The sequence below is a fragment of the Schistocerca serialis genome, chromosome 7 (genome assembly GCF_023864345.2).
Source record: "Schistocerca serialis cubense isolate TAMUIC-IGC-003099 chromosome 7, iqSchSeri2.2, whole genome shotgun sequence".
In the NCBI taxonomy this organism is placed as follows: Eukaryota; Metazoa; Arthropoda; class Insecta; order Orthoptera; family Acrididae; genus Schistocerca; species Schistocerca serialis.
In genome coordinates this window covers 307,287,387-307,309,783 of record NC_064644.1, presented here as the reverse complement: position 1 = coordinate 307,309,783, position 22,397 = coordinate 307,287,387, and the positions used below count along the sequence as shown (strand labels likewise).

General features: G+C 37.3%; 1 protein-coding gene across 1 annotated transcript in view; it reads left to right on the top strand.

Annotated features, from left to right (window-relative positions):
* The window catches only part of LOC126413034 (O-acyltransferase like protein-like), a 190,135-nt gene extending 169,287 nt beyond the window's left edge, over positions 1-20,848 (top strand). The window contains exons 8-11 of the mRNA XM_050082928.1: positions 2,722-2,929; positions 6,879-7,024; positions 14,322-14,433; positions 20,700-20,848. Of these exons, the coding sequence (XP_049938885.1) occupies positions 2,722-2,929; positions 6,879-7,024; positions 14,322-14,433; positions 20,700-20,848 (615 nt within the window). The remainder of the gene's footprint in view (positions 1-2,721; positions 2,930-6,878; positions 7,025-14,321; positions 14,434-20,699) is intronic.
* The last annotated feature ends 1,549 nt before the right edge of the window (positions 20,849-22,397 follow it).

Genomic DNA, 22,397 nt, shown 5'->3' with positions numbered 1-22,397 from the left:
AGTTTCTGCAAAAATAAATTGAATGCCTCTGCATATGGCTGCTTAAGTACAATGTCTGATGCTATTGTTTGGTAGTAACCATTTAAACTGTTGGCCATTGATTTCAGTGTACCATTATTTCTGTCACAGCTTCCTTTTGGGGTCTCAGTTTCATCCAAGTTGATATTTTGTTTATTTCTTTCACTTTGTTTTTATTATTTTTTTCTTGTGTTTCATTTCTTTTGTGTAATGGATAGCTGTTGCTTTTTTAATAACTGACTGGAGAATTTAGTGAAACTGATAATAGTATTTTAATTTTGATTACAGTTTGTCACCAGAATTAGTGCAAAAAACTTAATATCCAGGAGTTATCTGCCTATTGCCCCCATTTTTGTTTAAGTTTACTCTTGTCTGCTTTATGAAAAAACAAGACACAGGTTGTAAGAATGTGTTAAAGTGCTAAATTTTCTATATCGAGTCTCTGCTTTATATATCACCGAAATTCTTCTTTCTTTTACTTGTACCTTTATCCCCATCAGTGCAGGTTCAGTGTGGTTATTAATAGATTTGGTATGGTTAATTTAAGGAGTGACTGGATGCCCTTACTGTTGCCATTCCGTTAACTACTGTGACGAAATATGTGTATCCCAACTGTAGACATGTAATATTAGTCATGTGAAAGTTAGTGAAAATTTTTGAATGTTTGCAAATTGTGTAACTGCGGTGGGACTTGGGTGCCAGCCAGGTACTCATCTAGTGGAGTGTGGGAACCACCTAAAAACCACATCCAGACTGACCAACATGCCAATCCTCATTGTTAATCTCCCCTGCAGATTTGATCCATGGCCAGTGCACTTTCCCATTATGGAAGTGACATTTTAACACCCACAGCTATCTAGGTGGGTTATATATCTCTGAATATAGATGCAGTAACATCACCCTTAGTTATTCATATCATCAAAAGGTGTCACAACCAGTTACAGGCAGTACATGCTTGTAGAAATGCATCAAACAGAACATTACATGAAGGATTGTAATTACCTGTAACTTTCAATGATTTTTTAAAAATTTGGATTGAACTGAGGTACCAGCTGTATCTGATATTGTGCTGCACAGGTCAGTGATCCAGCCACGTGGAGCCATTTATTTCTTTACACCTTTCCTCTGCTGACCTACACATTCAACTAGACAATGCGTCTCTCATTACCTACAAGTTTTGTCAGTGTCCCAGTATACATTTAAAAGCCATGAACGTACTTTCCTGACCTATCAATAATTCTATGCAGCTAGGATACTGTGAAAATACATGTGTGTCTGTTGGACACTACTCTTATGCAACACGACACATTGTAGATAGCTACTGAGAGTCATGGATCAGTGCAGTTTCAGTGTTTCCAGTGTCTGCCAATATTAGTTGATTCCATTGACTTATGGAAGAGGATGATATGCACTGTTTAATTTAGTTGTTTCCCAGTGTATAGGATTGTAAAGTTTACATCAAAGGATAACAAATAGCTTGAATGGTATGATTGGTAAACAATTTGCTCTCTCCTAAGAAGTGGCTTTTATTGCGTGGAGTGAAGACAATAATTGATAGTCACGTACTGACAGTGGAACATAATGATGGTTAGAAACTTCCTGGCAGATTAAAACTGTGTGCTGGACTGGTACTTGAATACAGGACTTTTACTTTTCCAGGCATGACTCATGATCTACTCTCATCGATTTACTTAAATAAATAACTGTCTCCTGCTTCCCAAACTTCATTGTGTATAATTATTGGTATGACTTTAGAAACATCAACATGGATGCCTTCTGATGTTAATGGCATGCAGAGCATTTTCGTAAGATTGATGTGCCTGCTTCTTACATCATACATCTCCCTTCCACTCCCTAATTGCACTACATTCTGACTAACATAGTTGGGTTCAATTTCTCCATCTTGATATTTCTCATTGAGAAAGTATTGTTCCTAACTGTCTTATTATAATAGCTGCCTTTATGCATTTTGTATTGGCTGTAATGGCATCATTCCATTCTCTGCAAATGTTAGGTCTTGATATCTGTTTATTTAGTATCAGTTTTTTAATATGTGAATTTTCATTTTTTTCTTTCCTTCTCTCTCTTCTTCCTCTCTCTTCCTTCCTTCCCATACTCTCTCCTTTCCTGCCTCTAACAGTTTGTGCAATAATGGAACACATTGTTTCATCCTGTACAGTAATGGTACAGCATGTTCTATTATGAACACTAGTGTGTACATTTCAGAAATTGCACTTCACATTTTGCTAGTGAATTTATAGGTGCTTGTTTTTTGCTTGAAGTCAGGCAGATAATTTATGTTTACAAATGCACTCATAAAATTTGCACTAACAGATGTTCTTTATAGATTACAGTGAATCATAGAGGACAACAAAATACAATTAGATCATGGCATATCTGTGTGGAAGGGACCACAAGTGGTGCTGCTTATACTTCATACACAAAAAAGTAAAGGGCATACTGTAGTCACACAAAGAGCCTTTTATTTAGTCATAGAAATTGAACTCGGGTTCTGTGAGCATAATAATCACATTGCATTTACATGTATGTACGGTGATAATATAACAAAAAGTGAAATTATTTGCAAGTATTTCTTTTTTTAATCCTTAAAGGCAGCTTCATGATCAGCATACTATTCTGATATTGCCTTAATTTTCTGGTATGAACTTACAACACTAAATAAAAATGAAAATATTTTTATAGGTACTCATTGGTGTTGGCTGGACAGTGAGCCTGTTAGTACTGGGTGCAGTAGTGTGGGGGCCATACCACCTGCTCCAGGAATGTGCTAGCCTTACAACAACTACACTGGAGTCTGCTGCCTATGCTGCTCTACATCGATTCACGTGGGCACTTGCCCTTGGATGGATTATCATTGCATGTTACCATAATCTCCGATTTGGAGTTATAGGTAAGTTTTAATGAAACATTAGGTGATAATAGCATTTGAGCTCTTTTCATAATGTCTGAATGTTACAGTAGTGCTACTCTACTTACAAGGAACATATTCTGACTGTTTGCATCACTGTGGATGATATACAATATTGTTATTATTTTGTGGAGAATTCCTGTGTAATTTATCAAAGAGAATAAATAAAATGACAGAAAATTTTGAAAGATAAACTGTATTTCCAATCATTAATGGAATTACTAAAAAGGGTAACTGCTGGTTGCGAGTTGAACACTATGTGTTAGTGTAACAGGTTAGAAACTGCTTCACTCATATGAAGGTGGAGTTGATTTCCTACTCATAATACAGTGTTCCAGTGTTTTCCTTCAATTTCAAGAGTTTCGTTAGTAATATGATTCATCATCAACATCATTAGACATTTTACATCCGTAGGTAGATAGCTGGACTTTACCATGCATTGCAGACATAACAGGTGTGTGCATCTACAAGTAATTAATTAATAATAACAACAACAATAATAATAATTCGCTTTAAATCCATCAGAGAAGTTTCTTAGTCCATCTACCATACATTCAACTGGTTAGTCATAATTGTCTTGCACTCCACTCTGTTTCTGACTCATTTGTTTGTTTTCCTGTCTCTCTTAGTAATCCACAACTTGCATATGTCTACTAGGTACTTCATTACCAAAACTCAGTTTTTAATGCTTTTTGCATAATCAATCCATGTCTCACGACCATAAATCAAGACTAATTTTCCATTTAGACTCATTGGAAACTTCATTTTGAAAACAATATTTAGTTTATTAAACACACACAAGCCTTATTCTGTTCTTTTGTTGTTTGTTCATTTGTTTCCTTCAGCTGCACTAAACCCTAAATCTCATCAGCTGCTTGTATGATTTCATTGATATTAATAAAATTTTATTTTCGACGTTTTGATTATACATTTTTTAAAAATCTTTTACAAATCAGTCCTCAAGCCTTTTCACACACTTGGACTGTCAAGCCCCTCAAATTGTTGTTGAAGTTTACACTGAAGGCAAACAGCATAGCATCATCAATGAAACAAATGTGGTTCAGATATATTCTACTACCATGTATTCTATCTTCATTTTCTCAGTTTAAGAATCTGAAAACTTTCTCTAAGGGTGCTGGGAATAATTTTGATGAGATGGAATCTCCTTCCTTGACTCATCATTTAATTCTGTGTTTTTCACTCCTGGGAGAAAATTATTGGAAATCAAAATACTGATCAACACATTCTTCAGAAACTCACATAATGCAATTCAGTGACTTGTTTTTCTGTAGCTGTTAGTAGAGATTTTGTTGATGCCTTTTTTTAAAAAAAATCTATGAATCCCATGCAAATTGGTAATTAATATTAATTACTTGATTCAGTGCTTTTGTTGGCATCTTGCAAATTATTCACTGTGCAGACTCTACTTAAAGCAAGCATGTTTCCTTAACTGACTGAAATCCAATGTTTTTTATATGTTGTTGGTAAAAATTGGGTGGAAAGGCTCAACAGACAAAATATCAATCGAAGAACTGTGGATGTACTGCTGGTCCATAGTGTCCAATGGGCACTATATTTTGGCGATCACACAAATCACCATCATCAGTTGCATTGACAATCTGAGCTCTGGATGGCATGCTGCTGACTAAGATTCACTCCCACCGCAAGCTGTATCCCCCACAGTCTGTGCCTGAGGGCAAATGTCGGCAGTTTCAGAGGCATTTGTGTCAGCATCTGTGGTAGCGTCCTGGTATTTTCTCTGTCTGCTTTGCTCACCAGATCATTATGTTTGCTAAGTGTCTTCTTAATTAGGACCCTGTGCTGGTTCCCAAGTCTTGCTGGGATTGCAGCTGCAGTCCCAGTTGATAAGATTATCACTGCTGCACATTTAAGTGGCTTCTCTAACTACGCTGTCCCAGTATTTGGAAGTCTGCACTAAAAGCTGGTATGTTTGTATTCCATTGCATTATTCTCTGACAGCATTCTGTGACTGCTGACTTGTTGGGTTACATTAGTCGAGTGTACCACTGGTGTTCTCAGCATTGATCTTTAATGGTATACACTGTTTGTTTAATATATGTCTTGCCCCGTTGACAAGAACTCTGATATAGCCTGGCCTTCTGCAAACAGAGGTTATCTTTGACACTCCTCAGTGTTTTATTGGACAGGCAAAAGACAGTTCTTATGTGATGTTTTTTTCAATAAGTGCCTGACTTTTTCCCCATGACGCACCAATGTACAGTATGTAGGCTGTGGCTTCCTCTTCCTCCACGATTTCTTCCTTCTCTGCAGGCTGGACTGCAGTTGTGAGGAGGAGAGGATGCATGATGTGCCATTCTGAGTATCTGCTTTTTCAGAACACAGTTCTGAGGTTTTCCACTTCTTAGGGGAGACACTCTACATCTGAGATTGTGCATGTCCTGTGTACTAGTGTTTTTACTACCCCATTCCTCTATTCAGGGTGGTGGCAGCTATCTCAGATGCAGAGAATAGGCTCCAGCAATTAGAACACTTAATAACTATATTAAAAAAAGCAACACAGATACTCAGAATGGCACATTAAGTGTGCTCGTAGCCTACCACTACTGTACAACCTCTAAAGACTGAAGAAATCATGGAGGAAGAGGAAGCCACAGCTTTTACACCATACACTGGTACACTATCAGGAACAGTCTGGTTAATACTGGAAATAAAACTTACACATTATTGGGAAGTGTCAAAGATGACCTCGGTTTGCAGAAGGCCAGGGTATATCAGATTTATTGGACAAACAGTGTGTACCATCGAAGATTGATGCCAAGGACACCACAGGCACACTCAACTAATGTACCCCAAGTTGATGGTCACAGAGTGCTGCTTGTCAGAGAATCAAGAGCTGGAATACAAATTTACCAGGATTTTAGTGTAAACTTCCAAAAACTGGGGCAGTGTCAGAGAAGCCATTGAAATTTGCAGCAGGGATCATTTTATTAATCTAGACTGTGGCTACAATCTCAGCTGGGCTTGGGACCAGCACTGGGTATAATTAAGATGACGATCAGCAAACACAGTGATCTAGTGACCATGACAGTTGGGGCAAGTACATCAACGCTACTGCAGATGTTGAGGCAAGCATCTCTGCGACTGCTGACTCATGCCATCAGGCACAGATCGTGGAGGGAATGGCTTGCAGTGGGAAGGGCTATAAGTCAGCTGCATTCCCTCAGCAGCTCAGTTTGTCAATGCACCTGATGATGGTGACATGTCTGATGACATTTGGAGTTTTTTTTTCCATACAGCATCTTGACTTCATTCATTCAGCTTACTGTGAACGTGAACTTTGATGAGTCTTGTCCTTTATTCTGCATCTTTGTGATGAGTATGCTTCCAAGATAACAGCCATGTTCACAGGGTTGCACACATACATTCCTGGTTTGATGAACACTCAAGCACACTATCACATCTTTACTGACTTGCTAAATGGTTTAACCTTAATACTGTATGAAATGTGTGAGACTATTTGGAACAGCAGTTCAAACACAGAAATCATCATTCCTGCAATTTGGATGTAATCATCAATGAGTGGCTTCGGTTGGGTGTGGCATAACTGAAGATACTTGTGGGCTTCCTTACTCGCAGAAGAATTGGGTTCATTATCAAGACTATAGAGGTAGTGGTAAGTGATATTATCCTGGGTGTGATAAATTTATTGTCTGGTGTGCTTACATTATACACATGAAAAGCATGTTGATAGGTTTACAGGAAATAAATGATCAGTCTACTTATGTGTTCTGTAACTAATAATGTAACTGGATACTAAAAAAAAAAAAAAAAAAACAACATTAATGATTTTTGAGCCAACAGCACACTGTACTAAGTACTGTTGAAGAAAAGAAAAAACTGAAATTACCCTTGAAGCAATGTACTGACTAAAATTCTTTTTAATTGGCAGGTGATGCTGTCAAGGGCATTCTGGAGAGCAGTACATGGCAACCACTGAGTCGACTTTCATATTGCATCTTTCTGACACATATTGCTGTCTTAATCATTAATAGTGGAAGAATACGAACACCAATCTTCATGGATGAGTATCTTCTGGTATGTAGTCTCACTTAGTTCTTAAACTGTTTAACTGGTCACATGAATTCTTTTCTGAAGAAGAGTTTATTGAGTACAATTTTACTACATAGAAATATCATTCAAATAGAATGAACAACAAAAAGTCATATTAACTCAAAGGGTCATGACTGTGTCAGTACAATGCATTCCCAAAGAAAGATCCTTTTTTTATTTTATGACTTCCAGTACCTTTATTTTTAAAGGTTATTTTCAGTTGTGCTATTGTGCAATGTCATTGGGAGCAATTACTTCACTTGTCTTTGTGAAAACTACTACAGTTAAATGTAGGGAACTATATTCTCTGAATATTTTGAATATCATATTTTGATTGAAAAGAAGATGTCTATAAACTGTAATCTCTCATTTCTAGTTTCTCATCATGTTATCATCATCTTCACTTCCAGGGATTACACTAGGTGATGTTCCATCTTCAAAGGTTATTGTTGAGTGCATCTCATTTTGGGCTACCAGAGTTTATACTTCCTCTCAGACTGTATCTCAACAGTCGTTTTGTCAGTCTTTTTTCTGACATTCTGCTCACATGCTCTATCCACCTGTTTCTGTATCTCTCTAATGCACTGTTTATCCTTTCAACATTCAGTTCTTCTCTGTTATGTACAAACTTAATAAAGAAAAGTCCTGAATGGAATAACAACCACATGGGAATGATAAATTGCTACTCACTAAGTAGAGGAGGAGTTGAGCTGCAGGCAGGCAGGCGCAATGAAAAAGACTGTTAAAATGTTAAGCTTTAGCCAAAGTCCTTCTTCTGAAATAGAAAACACATGTACACATTCACTCCAACTCCCTCTCTTTGGGCACTGGAGCCTGATTGCAGTTGCACCTGATGCAAGCAGCAATCTGCTGGGGTGGGTGGTGGGGCTAAGGAGGTGGAATGGGAGAGGGAGAGGGAGCGATAGCAGCAGGGTAGGGGGTGGGGCAGATGCTACCTGCCTATGGGAGTGTGCAAGAACTCAGTGGGGACAGGATATTGCTGCAAGATGCAGTGTTGGGAGGCTGTGCTGGGGAAGGGGGGAGAGTGACAGGGACGGGAGGGGGAGAGGAGAGAAGTAGAAAAGGAGTGTTGGTGGAATATAAAGCATATCTAGTGCTGGTATGGAAGCAGGGTAGCAGGAAGGGGATGGATGGATGGTGGACAGGGACTTGCATGGGTTGAGGCCATGAAGAATATGTTGTTACGAGATTTTACACATCTGCACAGTTCAGAAAAGTTTATGTTGGTAGAAAGAATCCACATGGTGCAGGCTGTGAAGTAGTCATTGAAGTGAAGCACATCTTGGGCACCATGTTCAGCAACTGGGAGGTCCAACTGTTTCTTGGACACAGCATGGCAGTAGCCATTCATGTGGACAGACAGCTTATTAATTGTCATGCCAATATAGAGAGTGACACAGTGGTTGCAGCTTAGTTTTTAGATCACATGGTTGCTCCACAGTTAGCTCTGCCTTTGATGGGATAGGAGACACCTGTGACAGGACTGGAGTAGGTGGTGGGAAGATGTACGGGGCAGGTTTTGTATCTAGGTCCGCTGCAGAGATGTGAGCCATGAGGCAGGGGCTTGGGATTAGGGGCGGAGTAGGGATGGACAAGGATTTTGTGTAGGTTTGGTGGGTAACAGAATACCACAGTGGGAGGGGTGAGGAATGTAGTGGGGAGGCCCCAAAGACAGGTAGCTAAAATGTGATTCAGTTCTGGGTGGTCCTGAGCCACAAGAGGAGGGCTCCTTTGAGGATGGACATGTGGGAGTCAGTTGGTGTTTGACTCCAACCTAAAGGTCCTGGGTTCATATGGTGGTGAGGGAGTCAGGAGTCCATAGAGGTTGGCTGCAGAAAGTCAATTGGAGAACATAACAGTTTTGTGATTTCATTAAATTTGAACAATTACATGTGTTTGCCCACAGCCCTGGCACAGCATGTGATGTCCACATGTCAGTGCAGCAAACATGACAGTAAGCCTTGTGGTTCATGCATGCTCCGGAAAGCTGTGTGCGTGTGCTTACATGGCACACTGGATGCTAATATACTGCCAACTGGCAATAGCACATAGGTCGATGGTCAGCAGTGGCAGCCAGTCAACATTGAGACATTGAGGCCTAGTGTCCCAGTGATATGGCAGATGGCAGTGTTGACTATGGGCTAAACCTGGGGCTGCTGGTTGCATCACTGTCTGGTGATGATGGACACTGGCTGTATGGAGCTGGGTGGCCCTCCATTCATGCCTTGGACCATGAGGAGGATTCAAATGGCTCTGAGCACTATGGGACTCAACATCTTAGGTCATAAGTCCCCTAGAACTTAGAACTACTTAAACCTAACTAGCCTAAGGACATCACACACACCCATGCCCGAGGCAGGATTCGAACCTGCGACCATAGCAGTCCCGCGGTTCCGGACTGCAGCGCCAGAACTGCTAGACCACCGCGGCCGGCCCATGAGGAGGAGGCAGGTGGCAAGGCCATCAGGCAGTGGTTGTAGGTTTGCAGCTAGGCTGCAGCAATAGCTGCTGCATCAGTAGAGTGTCGTCGAACTTGCAGTGGAGATGGACACAGGGTGAGTGTTGATGGATAACTCTGCCATGCCAGTGATCTGCTCTGCAAGCCCGAGTGTATATATATGGCCAGAGGAGTCTTGTCAGTGCAGAAGGCAAGCATTGTCATGTCTTTGCAATGTCATCAAACCTGCTTGTTAATATGGAAGATCACAACTGTTGTATACTTCTTGAACACTGAAACTTCCAAGAGGAAGGTCAGTGCCAGAGACAGCATTGAGCTCTTACTTTAGCCCATGATATCACAGCCTGAAATGTTCAGTCTAATGAAATTTACTGACCAAACAAACAATATGTGTATAAAAAATGCAATCATTTTTTCTTCCATGAGAAAAAATGCTGTATTGTATTCAATGAAGGAAATACAAACATGAGCAGATAGCAGTAGATGATCATTACTCAGTAATGAATGACTTAAAAGAAAATATAGAACAGAAATTCATAAAACAAAAGCTTTACCTGAACTCGTTACATGACAGCTCTGTTAGTGCCAAGTGATATTCATATTTTCCAAAATAATTAAGAATTGTCTAGGGGGGAAGCAATTAAAAAGTGATGAAACACTTAAAGAAGCAGGAACTTTGTGAGTACAGTCACTGAGGACAGGTTGGTATAATATTAGTCCTGAGTCAGGTTCATATAAACTAGTGAGGGTACAATGTTTTAAGAGTAAGTTAAATGAGGTGTTATGGGGTGAGGCATATGCAGCAAGAGATGCTAATGTCAAATTCAGTTTATTCCACAGTAAATTGTTGTCAATATTTGAAAGTTGCTTGTGTAAAAAGTTATCAAGAAGGTCCCATTATAAAAAAGAAAGCTGATGATAACTAAGGGAATTAAAATCTCCTGTAAGAGGAAGAGGAAAATTTATATAAGAATAAGTCAATATGTGACATTATTGGCATAATACAAAAAATACTGCAATATTTTAAGGAAAATTATTAAAAGTCAAGAAGTGTGCATCCTGATAGGAACTAATAATGGGGATAATACACTGAGGAGGTGACAAGTCATGGGATAGTGATAAACACATATACAGTGTGACGTTCCTTCCCTCCTTCTTCACTCGCCGGGGGGAGACGAGACTCGTAATGATGTTCGTCCCCATCGGTATGACGTGGAACAGCACCTGTAACTCTCACAAGAACACAACTCCTCATGTGGTTTATAAATATTCTGTTATCTGTCCACGACAGTCTTCTCAGCTTGTGCAAACTTGTAAACTGCAGTCATTTATTTTTATTTTATGCCTGGTTAGCTCTGTGACGAAATAAAAACATCCAGTTATTAACAACAGTCTGATATAACTCCAGAGATAACTTATGTTGGAGTAAATGCTTTTTTAATACACCATAATACTGGTTTAAATTAATCACTCTTCACTGTCCATTATTCATGTACTCATTTAGTCACTTAAAATATTTAAAGAGTCAATCAACTTGCATTAATACACTTTGCATTGTCTGTTTAGTGAGTTAGGCGACACATAAGATTTATCTTTTGACTCATATTTTATTGTTCTTTCTGTAATTAATTGTTTGTCCTTAGATGCACACAAATATGTCATTCAAGATTAACTTCTGTTCAGTTCAATAATTGTGACACTGACGACAACTTTTGACTAATCGGCGTACTTGTCATCTTCGTGTCTTCGTTTTATTGTGTCCTACTGTCATTGATCCATTGCTCTGAAGGTTTGTCACTGTTCATCAGTACGAAGGCTAAGTCTGATAAACCAATATCACTCAATTGAACTCTAACACTCGTCTTACTATTCAGTCACATTTAGAACGGTAAAGATGAACTTTCATCAGTCGAATGACTGAACAATACTTCAGTCTCTACCTCACAAATTATCAAACCTCCAAAACTGAAACACTCTAATAGCATTTGTGTCCAGACAACTATCGCAAACGTACTCTAGAGTGACTCAAGAGCAACTAACTAACTGAACATTTCCATATCCGAGTTGCATTGTAGTCACATTGAATTTCCTTTTCAATGCGGCTACAACTCTCTTCCATGGAAAATGTTATCTTTGACTGAATTACCTTATTGGATTTAGCCTTCATTCATATAATTTTGAATTTATTCTATAGATGTTTCATAAAGAACCTATGATAATCCGTTCGTTTATCTCCCCTTTTTGTGTGCTATTCTCAGTATTTGAATGGTATAGGTGTTAATCAAAATATTACCAGTGTAGATTTTATCATCAATAGTTGCCGTCACTGTCAAGATGACTCACTTCCCTACTTTAAGTTTCCACAAAGTTTGTTAACTGGGGTTTTCTGCCCTTGGGGCGATACAACAGATGGCAGCAGTATCGCGTACACAAAGTATAAAAAGGCAGTGCTTTGGCAAAGCTGTTATTTGTATTCACGTGGTCCATGTGAGAAGGTTTCCAACAGTATTATGGCCACATGACAGGAATCAACAGATTTTGAATGTGGATTGGTAGTTGGAATTAGATGCATGGGACATTCCATTTAGGAATGTCAAGCATGTACCGAGAAGACCAAATTTCAGGCATTACCCCTCACCATGGACTGTGCAGTGGCTGACAGCTTTCACTTAATGACCAAGAGCAGCAGTGTTTGCATTGAGTCATCAGAGCTAACAGACAAGCAACATTGCCTGAAATAATAACAGGAATCAACAGGGGACGTACAACGAACATATCCATTAAGACAGTGTGGTGAAATTTGGCAAACAACTGATGTGAGGCCTTTGCTAACAGTACACTGCCTGTAGTGCTTCTCCTGAGCTCATGGCCATATTGTCTGAACCATAGATGACTGGAAAACCATGGCCTTGTCAGATGAGTCCCCAAGTTGAAAACAAAACACTGTGCAAACTGGTGGTGGCTCCATAATGGTGTAGGCTGTGTGTACTTGGATTGGACTGGGTCCTCTGGTGCAACTGAACTGATCTTTGATTGGAAATGGTTACGTTAGGCTACTTGGAGACCATATGAAACAGTTTGTAGACTTCATATCTCCAAACAACAATGGAATTTTTATGTATGACAATGAGCCATGTCACCTGGTCTCTGTTGTTCATGACTGGTTTGAAGAACATTCTGAACAATCTGAGTGAATAATTTGGCCACCCAGATTGCCTGACATGAATCCCATTGAACATTTAAGTATCATAATTGAGAGATCAGTTTGTGCACAAAATCCTGCATCAACAACATTTTTACAATTATGGGCAGCTATAGAGGCAGCACGGCTTGATATTACTGCAGAGGACTTCAAACAACTTTTTGACTCCATGCCATTTTAAGTTGCTGCACTATGCTGGGCAGTCAGTGTACAGCATATCATAACAATTAAACTGCATACCAATGTTGTGAATGATAATTCACAAGTTGAGAGTACTTTTAACAATTACTTTCTAAATGTTGCAGCACAAATATTATTAAATGGTTCAGTCAAAGAATCGAGAGAATATATTTCAAATGTCAGTCCACAAAACCTTAAGCAACTAGAAACTGCACAAAAAATATTGTTTTAAGGGTAATTGCAAGAGTAGGACTAAAACATGTGTTCATTAATGATAACACCAGTCATATATACATATCCTGTAAAATGACTCATTATAAACAATTTCCATAAGAAGATCATTGAAATGGTATATGGAACATTTACTAAGTAACTAGCAGTAAGAAACTTATCTTTCCTTGATAACTGCCTCAATAATGATGATCACTATCATATAGGCTTATAAGCAGTTGCATTTTACTTTCTGAATGACTTTATTTGTCTCATTTGGCACTTTATTCACAGATGCTTTGGCAGTCCCAAATTTAGAGCAAAAATGTCATTTATGGACACTTGCTGAAAACACTTCAACACAGAAATAATGATGTATAGTTCATAAGTTACTGTTCCTGTGATTTTTCTGGCACACAAATGAAAATGATTGGAGCTGACACAGCTTGAATTACAATGGTAGAAACCACTCATATGCAAGGCTGAAATCAATCAATTACTCAAATGCTATCATATTTTGCTGAAGTAGACCTTTATAGTGTAGACTGAGTGTCACTGTACTCAGATCCCAATGAGGCCCTGCTGTAACATGAAAAGTGTAATGCAGAGTTGTTGTCAATATGTTGGTCGGCCATGGAGAAGAACACATTCAGGTTCATGTGAGCTGCCAGCTGGAGATGCTGTTTGCTTACCACTCACAATGACCCACTGGTCATAGGTCTAATGAGCTGCATTGATAGTGTGGCATCATCCATTTATACATGTGGTGAGATTATCAGATGCACCACCTAAGTGAAAATATTTCCATGTGTGCCTCTGTGTGTGGCTTCCAGGCTCTGTGTGTGGATTCCAGATAGCTGAAAAGTATGAAAGAATTTACAAGATGTGTATTTTGTGACATATGCCTTTTATATGAAAGCTACATTTCCCAGATCCCCCCCCCCGTCCCTCCCCCCCCCCCCCCCCCCTTCCACCTTCCCACCCAATACTGAAGTTTTCTTCTCTCTCATTATATCACTGAAGCTTCACTCAAACAAGGTTGGGCATCTCATCTACCTAGTAAGTAATGCAGTTTTCTTTCTTTATTTGTTTGGGGACTTATTTTGAGCATTCTTTTCTTTTATTTACATTTGCTTTCGTTGTTGGAACAAAATACTTGCTGTTTATGTTTTTTGGAAGTACCACTGTTGTATAACTGACTTACATTACAGATGCACAGTTATGCTGGAGATCTGGCCATTGTATTGTTAATATCAATGGCTCTCCACCTATTTGTTGAAGCTCCTTCACTTTTTCTGGCTCGAACCATTTTCAGTCGTCAAGGTGAGTGCAGTTGCTGATAATCCAATACTTGTTTTTTCCTCACTAATATTTTAGAATTAAACTCAGTCTGTTTAATACTTTTATATGAATACTTCATCAGTAGTATGTTCAACTAGGTTATTTATTGGACACTCTGTGACTTGCTTATATTTGTGCCTTACATACTAATTACTAATTTCAAACACATTCCTGTAAGACGCCAGTAAAGTGTAAAGACAAGCAATTTTGTTTAAATTTTAAACATATTAATTATTTCAACTTTCCAGCTGCAGTTACATAAACTTTGGAAAACGACCACCATTTGAATTGGTCATTTTAGAAACAGCCTAACTACATAAATGCATATTTTTCTGGAAACATAAAAAACTGTTTTTAAAAGAAAGATTAACACATATTAAAATATGCTGTGTCCTTTTTAAAGATTACAGTTAAGTGAGAAATTTTACGTATAACACAATCTCTTGCTCCTAGCAGACCCAGCCAAAAGAGTGATCAAACTGGTTGGAGTTAAGACTTTTTTATTTTTTTATTTTTTTTAATTAATTCAAATTCATGTGAAAATTTATCACTGAAATGTGCTGTTGTAATCAACTTAATAATAATAATAACAGTAATAATAATAATAAACTTAATAATTAATATTTAAGTACCTGGGAGAAATCATCCGGCCATCAGGGATCAACCTAAAGGCCAATGAGGAAAGAATAAAAAAACTACAGAAAGCTTATAAACTCACGTGGAACTATTATAACAAAAAGTCCATATCCATTAACGCAAAATTGAGGCACTACAACACTGTCGTACTTCCGGAGACACTGTATGCATCTGAAACAACACAAATAGGTGGGGAAACTAAAATCAAAGAAATAGAGAAACAAGAAAGGAAAATTCTCAGGAAAACTTTTTGGCCTGATACAAGAGCAAGGAATCTGGAAGAGGAGACCAATATCAGAATTATATAAATACACAGACAAGATTATGGATACAATAAGGAAAAGAAGAATGCAGTTCTACGGACATATCCACAGGATGAATGAAAACAGAATTTCAAAGCGAATTCTTAAAGTCATCAACTCAGGCAGGGGAAAAACAAAATGGATGGAAGAAGTTGAAGAGGACCTCAGACAAGCACACATAACAGTAAACGATGCAGAAAATAGAACTGAATTCAGGAACATCATCAAAAAACATAAATTTGACACCACAACACAGAAGAGACCAGGATGCAAATGGACAGCGGAGCGAAAGAAACAACACAGTGAACACATGAAGAAAATTTGGGCTCAGAAAAAACATAAACAATCATCATAAAGGAATTCAAGTTCAAATGCTCTCTTAAATGGGAATAATCGAAAATAATAATAATAATAAACTTAATAATAATAATAATCATAATCATAAAACATTTAAAAACTGACTTATACAGCAAACTTACACAAATGCATGAATTAGTAATATATTGCCTTGAACATTAACATTAGTTTGGGACATCTAACATTTTTATTTTTTAAATTATTCAACAAAAATAATCTTATAATGTTTTGAGTTCATAATGCAAATGCATGACTGAAACAATTTACTTCAAATTATCAATGACTCCAAAATCTCATGGTAAAATTGCTGATATTCATCAGGAATATGCAGCAAGACCTTCTTAAAGTCAGCATGCTTACCTCCAGGGATCGACACCTATCTGTTGTATGCACTTGTTTGTGATAAGCACACATTTCACTTGCCAGTGCCCCTCAGAACCAATGTATGTTCCACTGCTGTGTTGATGAACACTGATGGAGCTACTGCACTGAGTGCTGAGATGAGTACTTGAATTGCCTTACTGTTGATATGTGGAATGCCATATGCTTGTTTCTTGGAAGATACACACTGTCCTGTGAATTTACTATCTTATTGTATAGAAGAGGCCACCAATCACGCCATAGTAACTATGAAATTATCAGGGAGTCTTGAATTTACTATTATCTCACATACTTCTTTTGGAAGATAAATTTGATTGTGCTTTGACAAAAGCCTCTTCAAAACATCAAAATCATGGTCATTGGGGAGAAAAGACTATCCTCTCTGGGGAAAGAAGTGCTGGATTTGATCAAAATGCTCTGTTTCTACAAGAGCCATTAAAAATCTTAGTATGATGTGATTTCTGTTTTGACCAGCACAGCCATCACGAAAGTGGTTCAGTTCCTCCACATCCTTTGGAATGTAATTATCTTTGCAAACCAGAACCAAAGAAGCTACTTCATTTGACCCTTTGTTACCCTGGGTTTCATCATAGATGTAAAAAATGACCTCCTTCTGACTTTGCATTATGAATTTCAGAAACATTGAGGTTTAACTGTCAAAGATAGAACAACTCCTGCACTGGAATATTAGGCACTGAAATATTCTGCATGTAGTCATCATTGAAGCTTAAAGAGTAGTGTGAATTTTTTTAGCTCTTCTTTTGTAGATCATTGATTCTGTGTCAGCAACATTCTTTGCCTTCTTGTTAAGGAATGGGAACTTTAGTTTCTGTTCCCCAAACTTCGGATGTACAGCGGGTATCTACCGGAGGCCTCCAAAACCTGAGGTGAAAATGGTGTTTAAAGTATTTAGCATAGTACTGACATGTAATGTTTACTTCAAGATGTTTTTACTTAATCTTCTAAAACATGATTTTCATGTTTAACTTTGCATCAAGGTAATTTTTCATCATGGAGGAATAGTGGGTTTGTATTCTTGGAAGAGAGTCAATGTTTTGATGAATGAGCAACTTAATTTTGATAGGCTTTGAATTTGCTGTGGGGGTTTTTTCCTCTCAAATCAACTGGAACCTACCTGCTATCAACTGAAGACTATAAATTCAAAAGGGGCTAAATGCTAAAATGGATGTTTTGAGACATTTAAAGAAAAACAATTTACTCCTTGTGGAATGTCTTAGTGCAAATAATACATTAGTAAGTCACACTATAGCTCACTGTGACCTGGCAAGTAAAACTCAGTTACTTAACTGAACAACTAGTATGCCCGTAGTATCACAAAGAAAATGACAACAAAGGGCTAAGTCCCTTGATCTTGTACTGTTTCATCAATAATTACAATAGTAAGATGATATGGAATAATAATAACAATTACCATCTTGTGACATTTTATGTGCATTTAACCACAAATGTCCTGGTAAAACTTCCTGAGCTCTTCAGGTAACTATGGTATCATACTTAATGAGCCCTTTTTCTTATTTCCTTGTAAGCTCTGCCAGTTGTCAACTTGCCTTCTTCAGGACATTGACCGTTGTCCACTCTTCCAGCTCTGAATGTTCAAGGGAAGGTACAAACACTTGCACACTACCCATAAATCTCCAACAGCTTTATGGGTAGTGTGGAAGTATCAGTTTGGTAACGTTGGAACAAGTGTATCAATTCTTAACTGTGATGTGGCCCTTTCAGCTTTGCAGTGTTGCAGTTCAAGTCCTTGCTTAACTTCGTCAGCATTCTGGTCATTTACTTTACCTTCTAGAACTAATTGGTCACATGTTTGACATGTTTTTGATTGCGGCTTTGTGAAGGATATGTGCAGAAAACCTGCAAGGAAAACTTTTCTGTAAAATTTATTTGTCACAGTACTATTGGGATATTTTACTTTGAATAGAGTGATAAGCCTGTTCATATTGAGATCAGGGCTTCAGTACTCCTTTGTTGTGCATTTTCTGCCGTAGTGACTCACATCTCTACGCAGCATGTAGATGTAGGCCCAAACACTCTGCCAATCTTCATCAGTGTATATTCTATTAAACGCTCAACCTCTCTTGTCCTTGAAAACATTATCACTAGTTTTCAGTATTTCTTTGAAATACTGAAAGCATCCTTAAAAATGTTCTTACATACTTGTTTATGTCCACCATCACCATCAGGAACCATGAAAATCAATGTACACTGGCAGCGACTTTCTGTTGGGTATCATACCTTCCATTTCACTGATGTTCAAGTGGAATAATTAAGAATGTAAGTTATGTCTGCTCATCTTGTTGGTTGAGCATAGTAAATGAGTTCATCTTATGTTCTCCTGATAAGGAGTCACAGTAATACCCATATTTACAGGTAACCTAAAACCAAATATTAAGACACATTATAATGTTACAATATTATATTATTTGTTTTCAATCATAAGACTGTTACATAGATACTCTTATTGAGGAGCATTAATATTTGATTTACTCATCTCACACCTGTGTTCTTGGCTGTTGCCTGGGAGGTCTTTCTCTTCCTTTTTCTGTCTTGCACAATAAACCAGACACTCTTCTTTTCTTCTCCACCACTCTCTTACTTACAGTTTCACATTGTCTCCTCATTGTGTTTGGATCATCACAGTATTCAGACTCACAACACATCATAACCTCAGCCATCTTCATCAACAAATGTCAACTGATGAACAGCAAAGAGCCAGTGGTAGAATGTAGACTTAGCACACATCGACAACGCTCATAGTTTGAATGCCATCTATGAGTGTGCATAGAAAACTAATGGGAGCATGTACGGACATAGCACCTATCATCAGGTAATGGCCTTGACATGTAACTCCTATTGACAGCGAAATGTAACTTTTCACAGAAATGGTACTTAGCTTCTTTTGAATCTCTAGTCTTCAATTCTCTTAGACAGCTGATTCTACTGTCACTCTTAAGATCATGGAAAGCTTAAATACCTTCTGGCAGACCTCCTTCCTTTCATAATTGAGTATAATGAAGTATTTAAAACAGTGACTACGCTTAATGGATGACACATTTTTAGACGGATGAGGTCTTTGTGCATTGTTACAGGCGATGAGACCTTGTAAGTATATATTCTGTTTGTCTTTGCTCTTCTGATTATTAAATCTATCTAACAAAGATATTTGATGAAATATATCAAAATTAGCAAAGCATGCTTCCTTAAAATTGCATTTCTCACCTGTTTTTCTTGCCAAAAATTTTATTTCTGCATAGCTTATGTATTCACTTCCTTGAACACATGCTCTTTTAATTACCTTACTCTTGTATTCAACTTCATTCCTCACACCCCTCTTTCATTTGTTTGAGTTTTACATTATTACATAACTTTAAAATAAAACTGCACCTCGTCATCTGATAAGATAACCAAGACCAAGAATGTTCTGTTCTGTCTAAGAAACAACTAAATCTTCAACAACAACAGATCTTATTACTAGAATAAATACGTCACACAACACTGTCAAAAGAGTCAACAGTGCTACCACATTAAGATTTGAAACTCCAGAAATTACATTGTTTCTAAAACTAATACAGACATGCCAGATACAAAAAAATACTGAGGTCTATAGAAATTATGTCATTTCTATACTTGCTGTGGCCACCCTTAAAGAAGACCTGGACATAAATACCTCAATTGGTAAAAGAAGAATTCTTATAGGATCACTTTGTCTGTCTCTCTGACTGACTGACTGTTAAGAACCCTCTTTCTCAGGAACGGATAGATGTACTGAGTTCAAATTTATGTCACATACTGAGGACTATGGTCCCTTGGCAGTGTAAAAAATATAAGCTTCCAAGTTAATGCAATCAAATCATAGTGCCACTTTTGTCACATATCTTGCAGTATCGATAACAATAACAAGCAAAAATCCTCAAGATTCTAGACTCCCGGAATGGATGAACTGTCTATGTATATAATTAAGTTTGCATGGAACCCTTGGTGTGTGAGCCCTACTCACAATTATCCAGATTTTTTCCTGGTCGTAACTGTACAGTTAATCAACAAATGCATGTCAGCACATACATTTGATGGCTTGACCAAGTAATTTACAATAACAGATAAGACTTAAGATGAAGCAAATGAACATAGAGCTTTTTGATGAATGAAAGTTTGAATCTGTTTTTAATATATTAAAATTTGTTAATCAGCTGTTAATCTTCTGTTAAAATGATGTATAAAATGGAGAGAAGAATTAATGATAGTGCAAAGTTTTATAATGTCCTCAGCAAAAGAGAGAACACTTTACTGCAGTTAATCCAGAGCACTGAAATGTCATATCTCAGAGATTAAACACAGATGCTATAGGTGTGATATGTCAGAGACTGTGCAGCTTCATCATCACACTTAAATAATTGAAGTAAGGTCAATTCAGACATCTTTACCACAAATGCTCGCTTACATTAGTATAAAATAGAGTTTATGTAGAAAGGAGAAGTAAGAAAACAAATTTATTGTATTAAATTTTAATCACACGTGTGATGCCGGTACATAAACTAAATCTGTTGACAGGAAACCAACAGCAGCCTTCAAAAATAGTGAAAAGTCAAACTCCACATCAAAAAAATACAGTAGACCAGAAGAAAAAACAACAGAGGTGGCAGCATGTGTCTCCAACAGACATTCCAACATCAAGTGAATGCCCTGTTGGTCAGCCATAGTAATTTACTCAAGATCTTGGCAAAGTATCTCTGCATTGTAGAAACATTATCTCCATCTACTAGTTACCTGCATAGTGATGAAGGGTAAAGTTTTGTTACATAAACAACAAGAATCTATTAGAAACTCAAGATCATTTTATCTAGTATGATAGTACTCTGTGAATAGAACTGTTGAAATTTCTAGTCTCATTTATTCAGTGTAATTTCAATAGTTTTCATTTGATCACGTGCTATGTATTACTGACTATGAAAATTTATAACTGAATTGAGTGGTATTGGAACACTTCAAATGAAAACAATCTCTGCATATCATAGATACATTATTACTAGCAACATTATGTGGAAAGCAAATGAATTGCTATGCACTTGCATAAATTAATATTGTTATTGTAGGGAATTAATGTCTGCTTATTTTAATTACAACTAAAAATATAATATTTATAAATTGTGGGCCTCATAATCAACTTTCTGCAATATGTAAATTTAAGTTGTTTTCTGCTGAAAAATTTGTAACCTTTGCTACCTTGCAAGACATTAATATCTTGCCAGTTGTCTTACAAGTTAACTGCACTTGTTGCTGTTGGTAGTAAGCCACAATCATTTTGTTTTGTATTATTATGACTGATGTTTAAATTCTATGTAAGCTGCAAAATACAAGGAAAATGGCAGAAAATGTTAAATGATACAAATTGCAGCAGGACAAAATCCCAAGACATGCTTAATAGTAAATATTTCTCACTGCAGTATACATGTAGGCTGTATGTCAAACTTTTACTGCTTATGTTTAGAAAAGCAAACTTTTATTTTGGATTAATATTTAATTATCATAGTTTTAACACCTGCAGATATAGATACTTATAAAATTGGCTAACCTCCATTCTGTGAAGACTGATAAAATATAGCTGTACATAATATTTTATGACTCTGTAATCTAATAGTAAGTGTTGTAGTGTTTCTTAACATTGTATGATAAAGCACTATATTGAAACTGAAATCAAATATACCGACAGACAATTCTGGTTCTGAAAGAAGTAACAGATTTGGTGGAGCAGGCAAGCTTCTTCAGCACAAGATTTCTTTTGATGAGAGTGGGATAGCCAGACAAGAGAAGAACAAAGGTCAGAGACAAGAGGGTATTAGTGGAAAGACAGATAATATGTACTACATAGTAAACAAAAGCACATCAGACACAAAGAGGATCTTTGTGTTGGAGTACACCTTTTTCCCTCTTTTTGACATTGTATCAACAGGATACTATACCTTGGACATTGTAAACTTGTGCCATGTAGCTATGCACACAAGAGACACAGGCATTATGATATGAATGCAGTCAGTTTGCCAACATTGTGAGAGAAATATCTCATTTTTTGGTATACATGCATCATAATTCCTCTATGATTCAGTTTTAGAAAATGTCTGTGAATGTGCTGTGATTATACTCTGTTGCTTGTTACAGACAAAAAATGTTATTGTTGTATGAATTGATAGACAGCTCAGGGTATTTGTCTGCACATGGTGAAGAAATAAGATTGCGGTGTGTGAATATAGC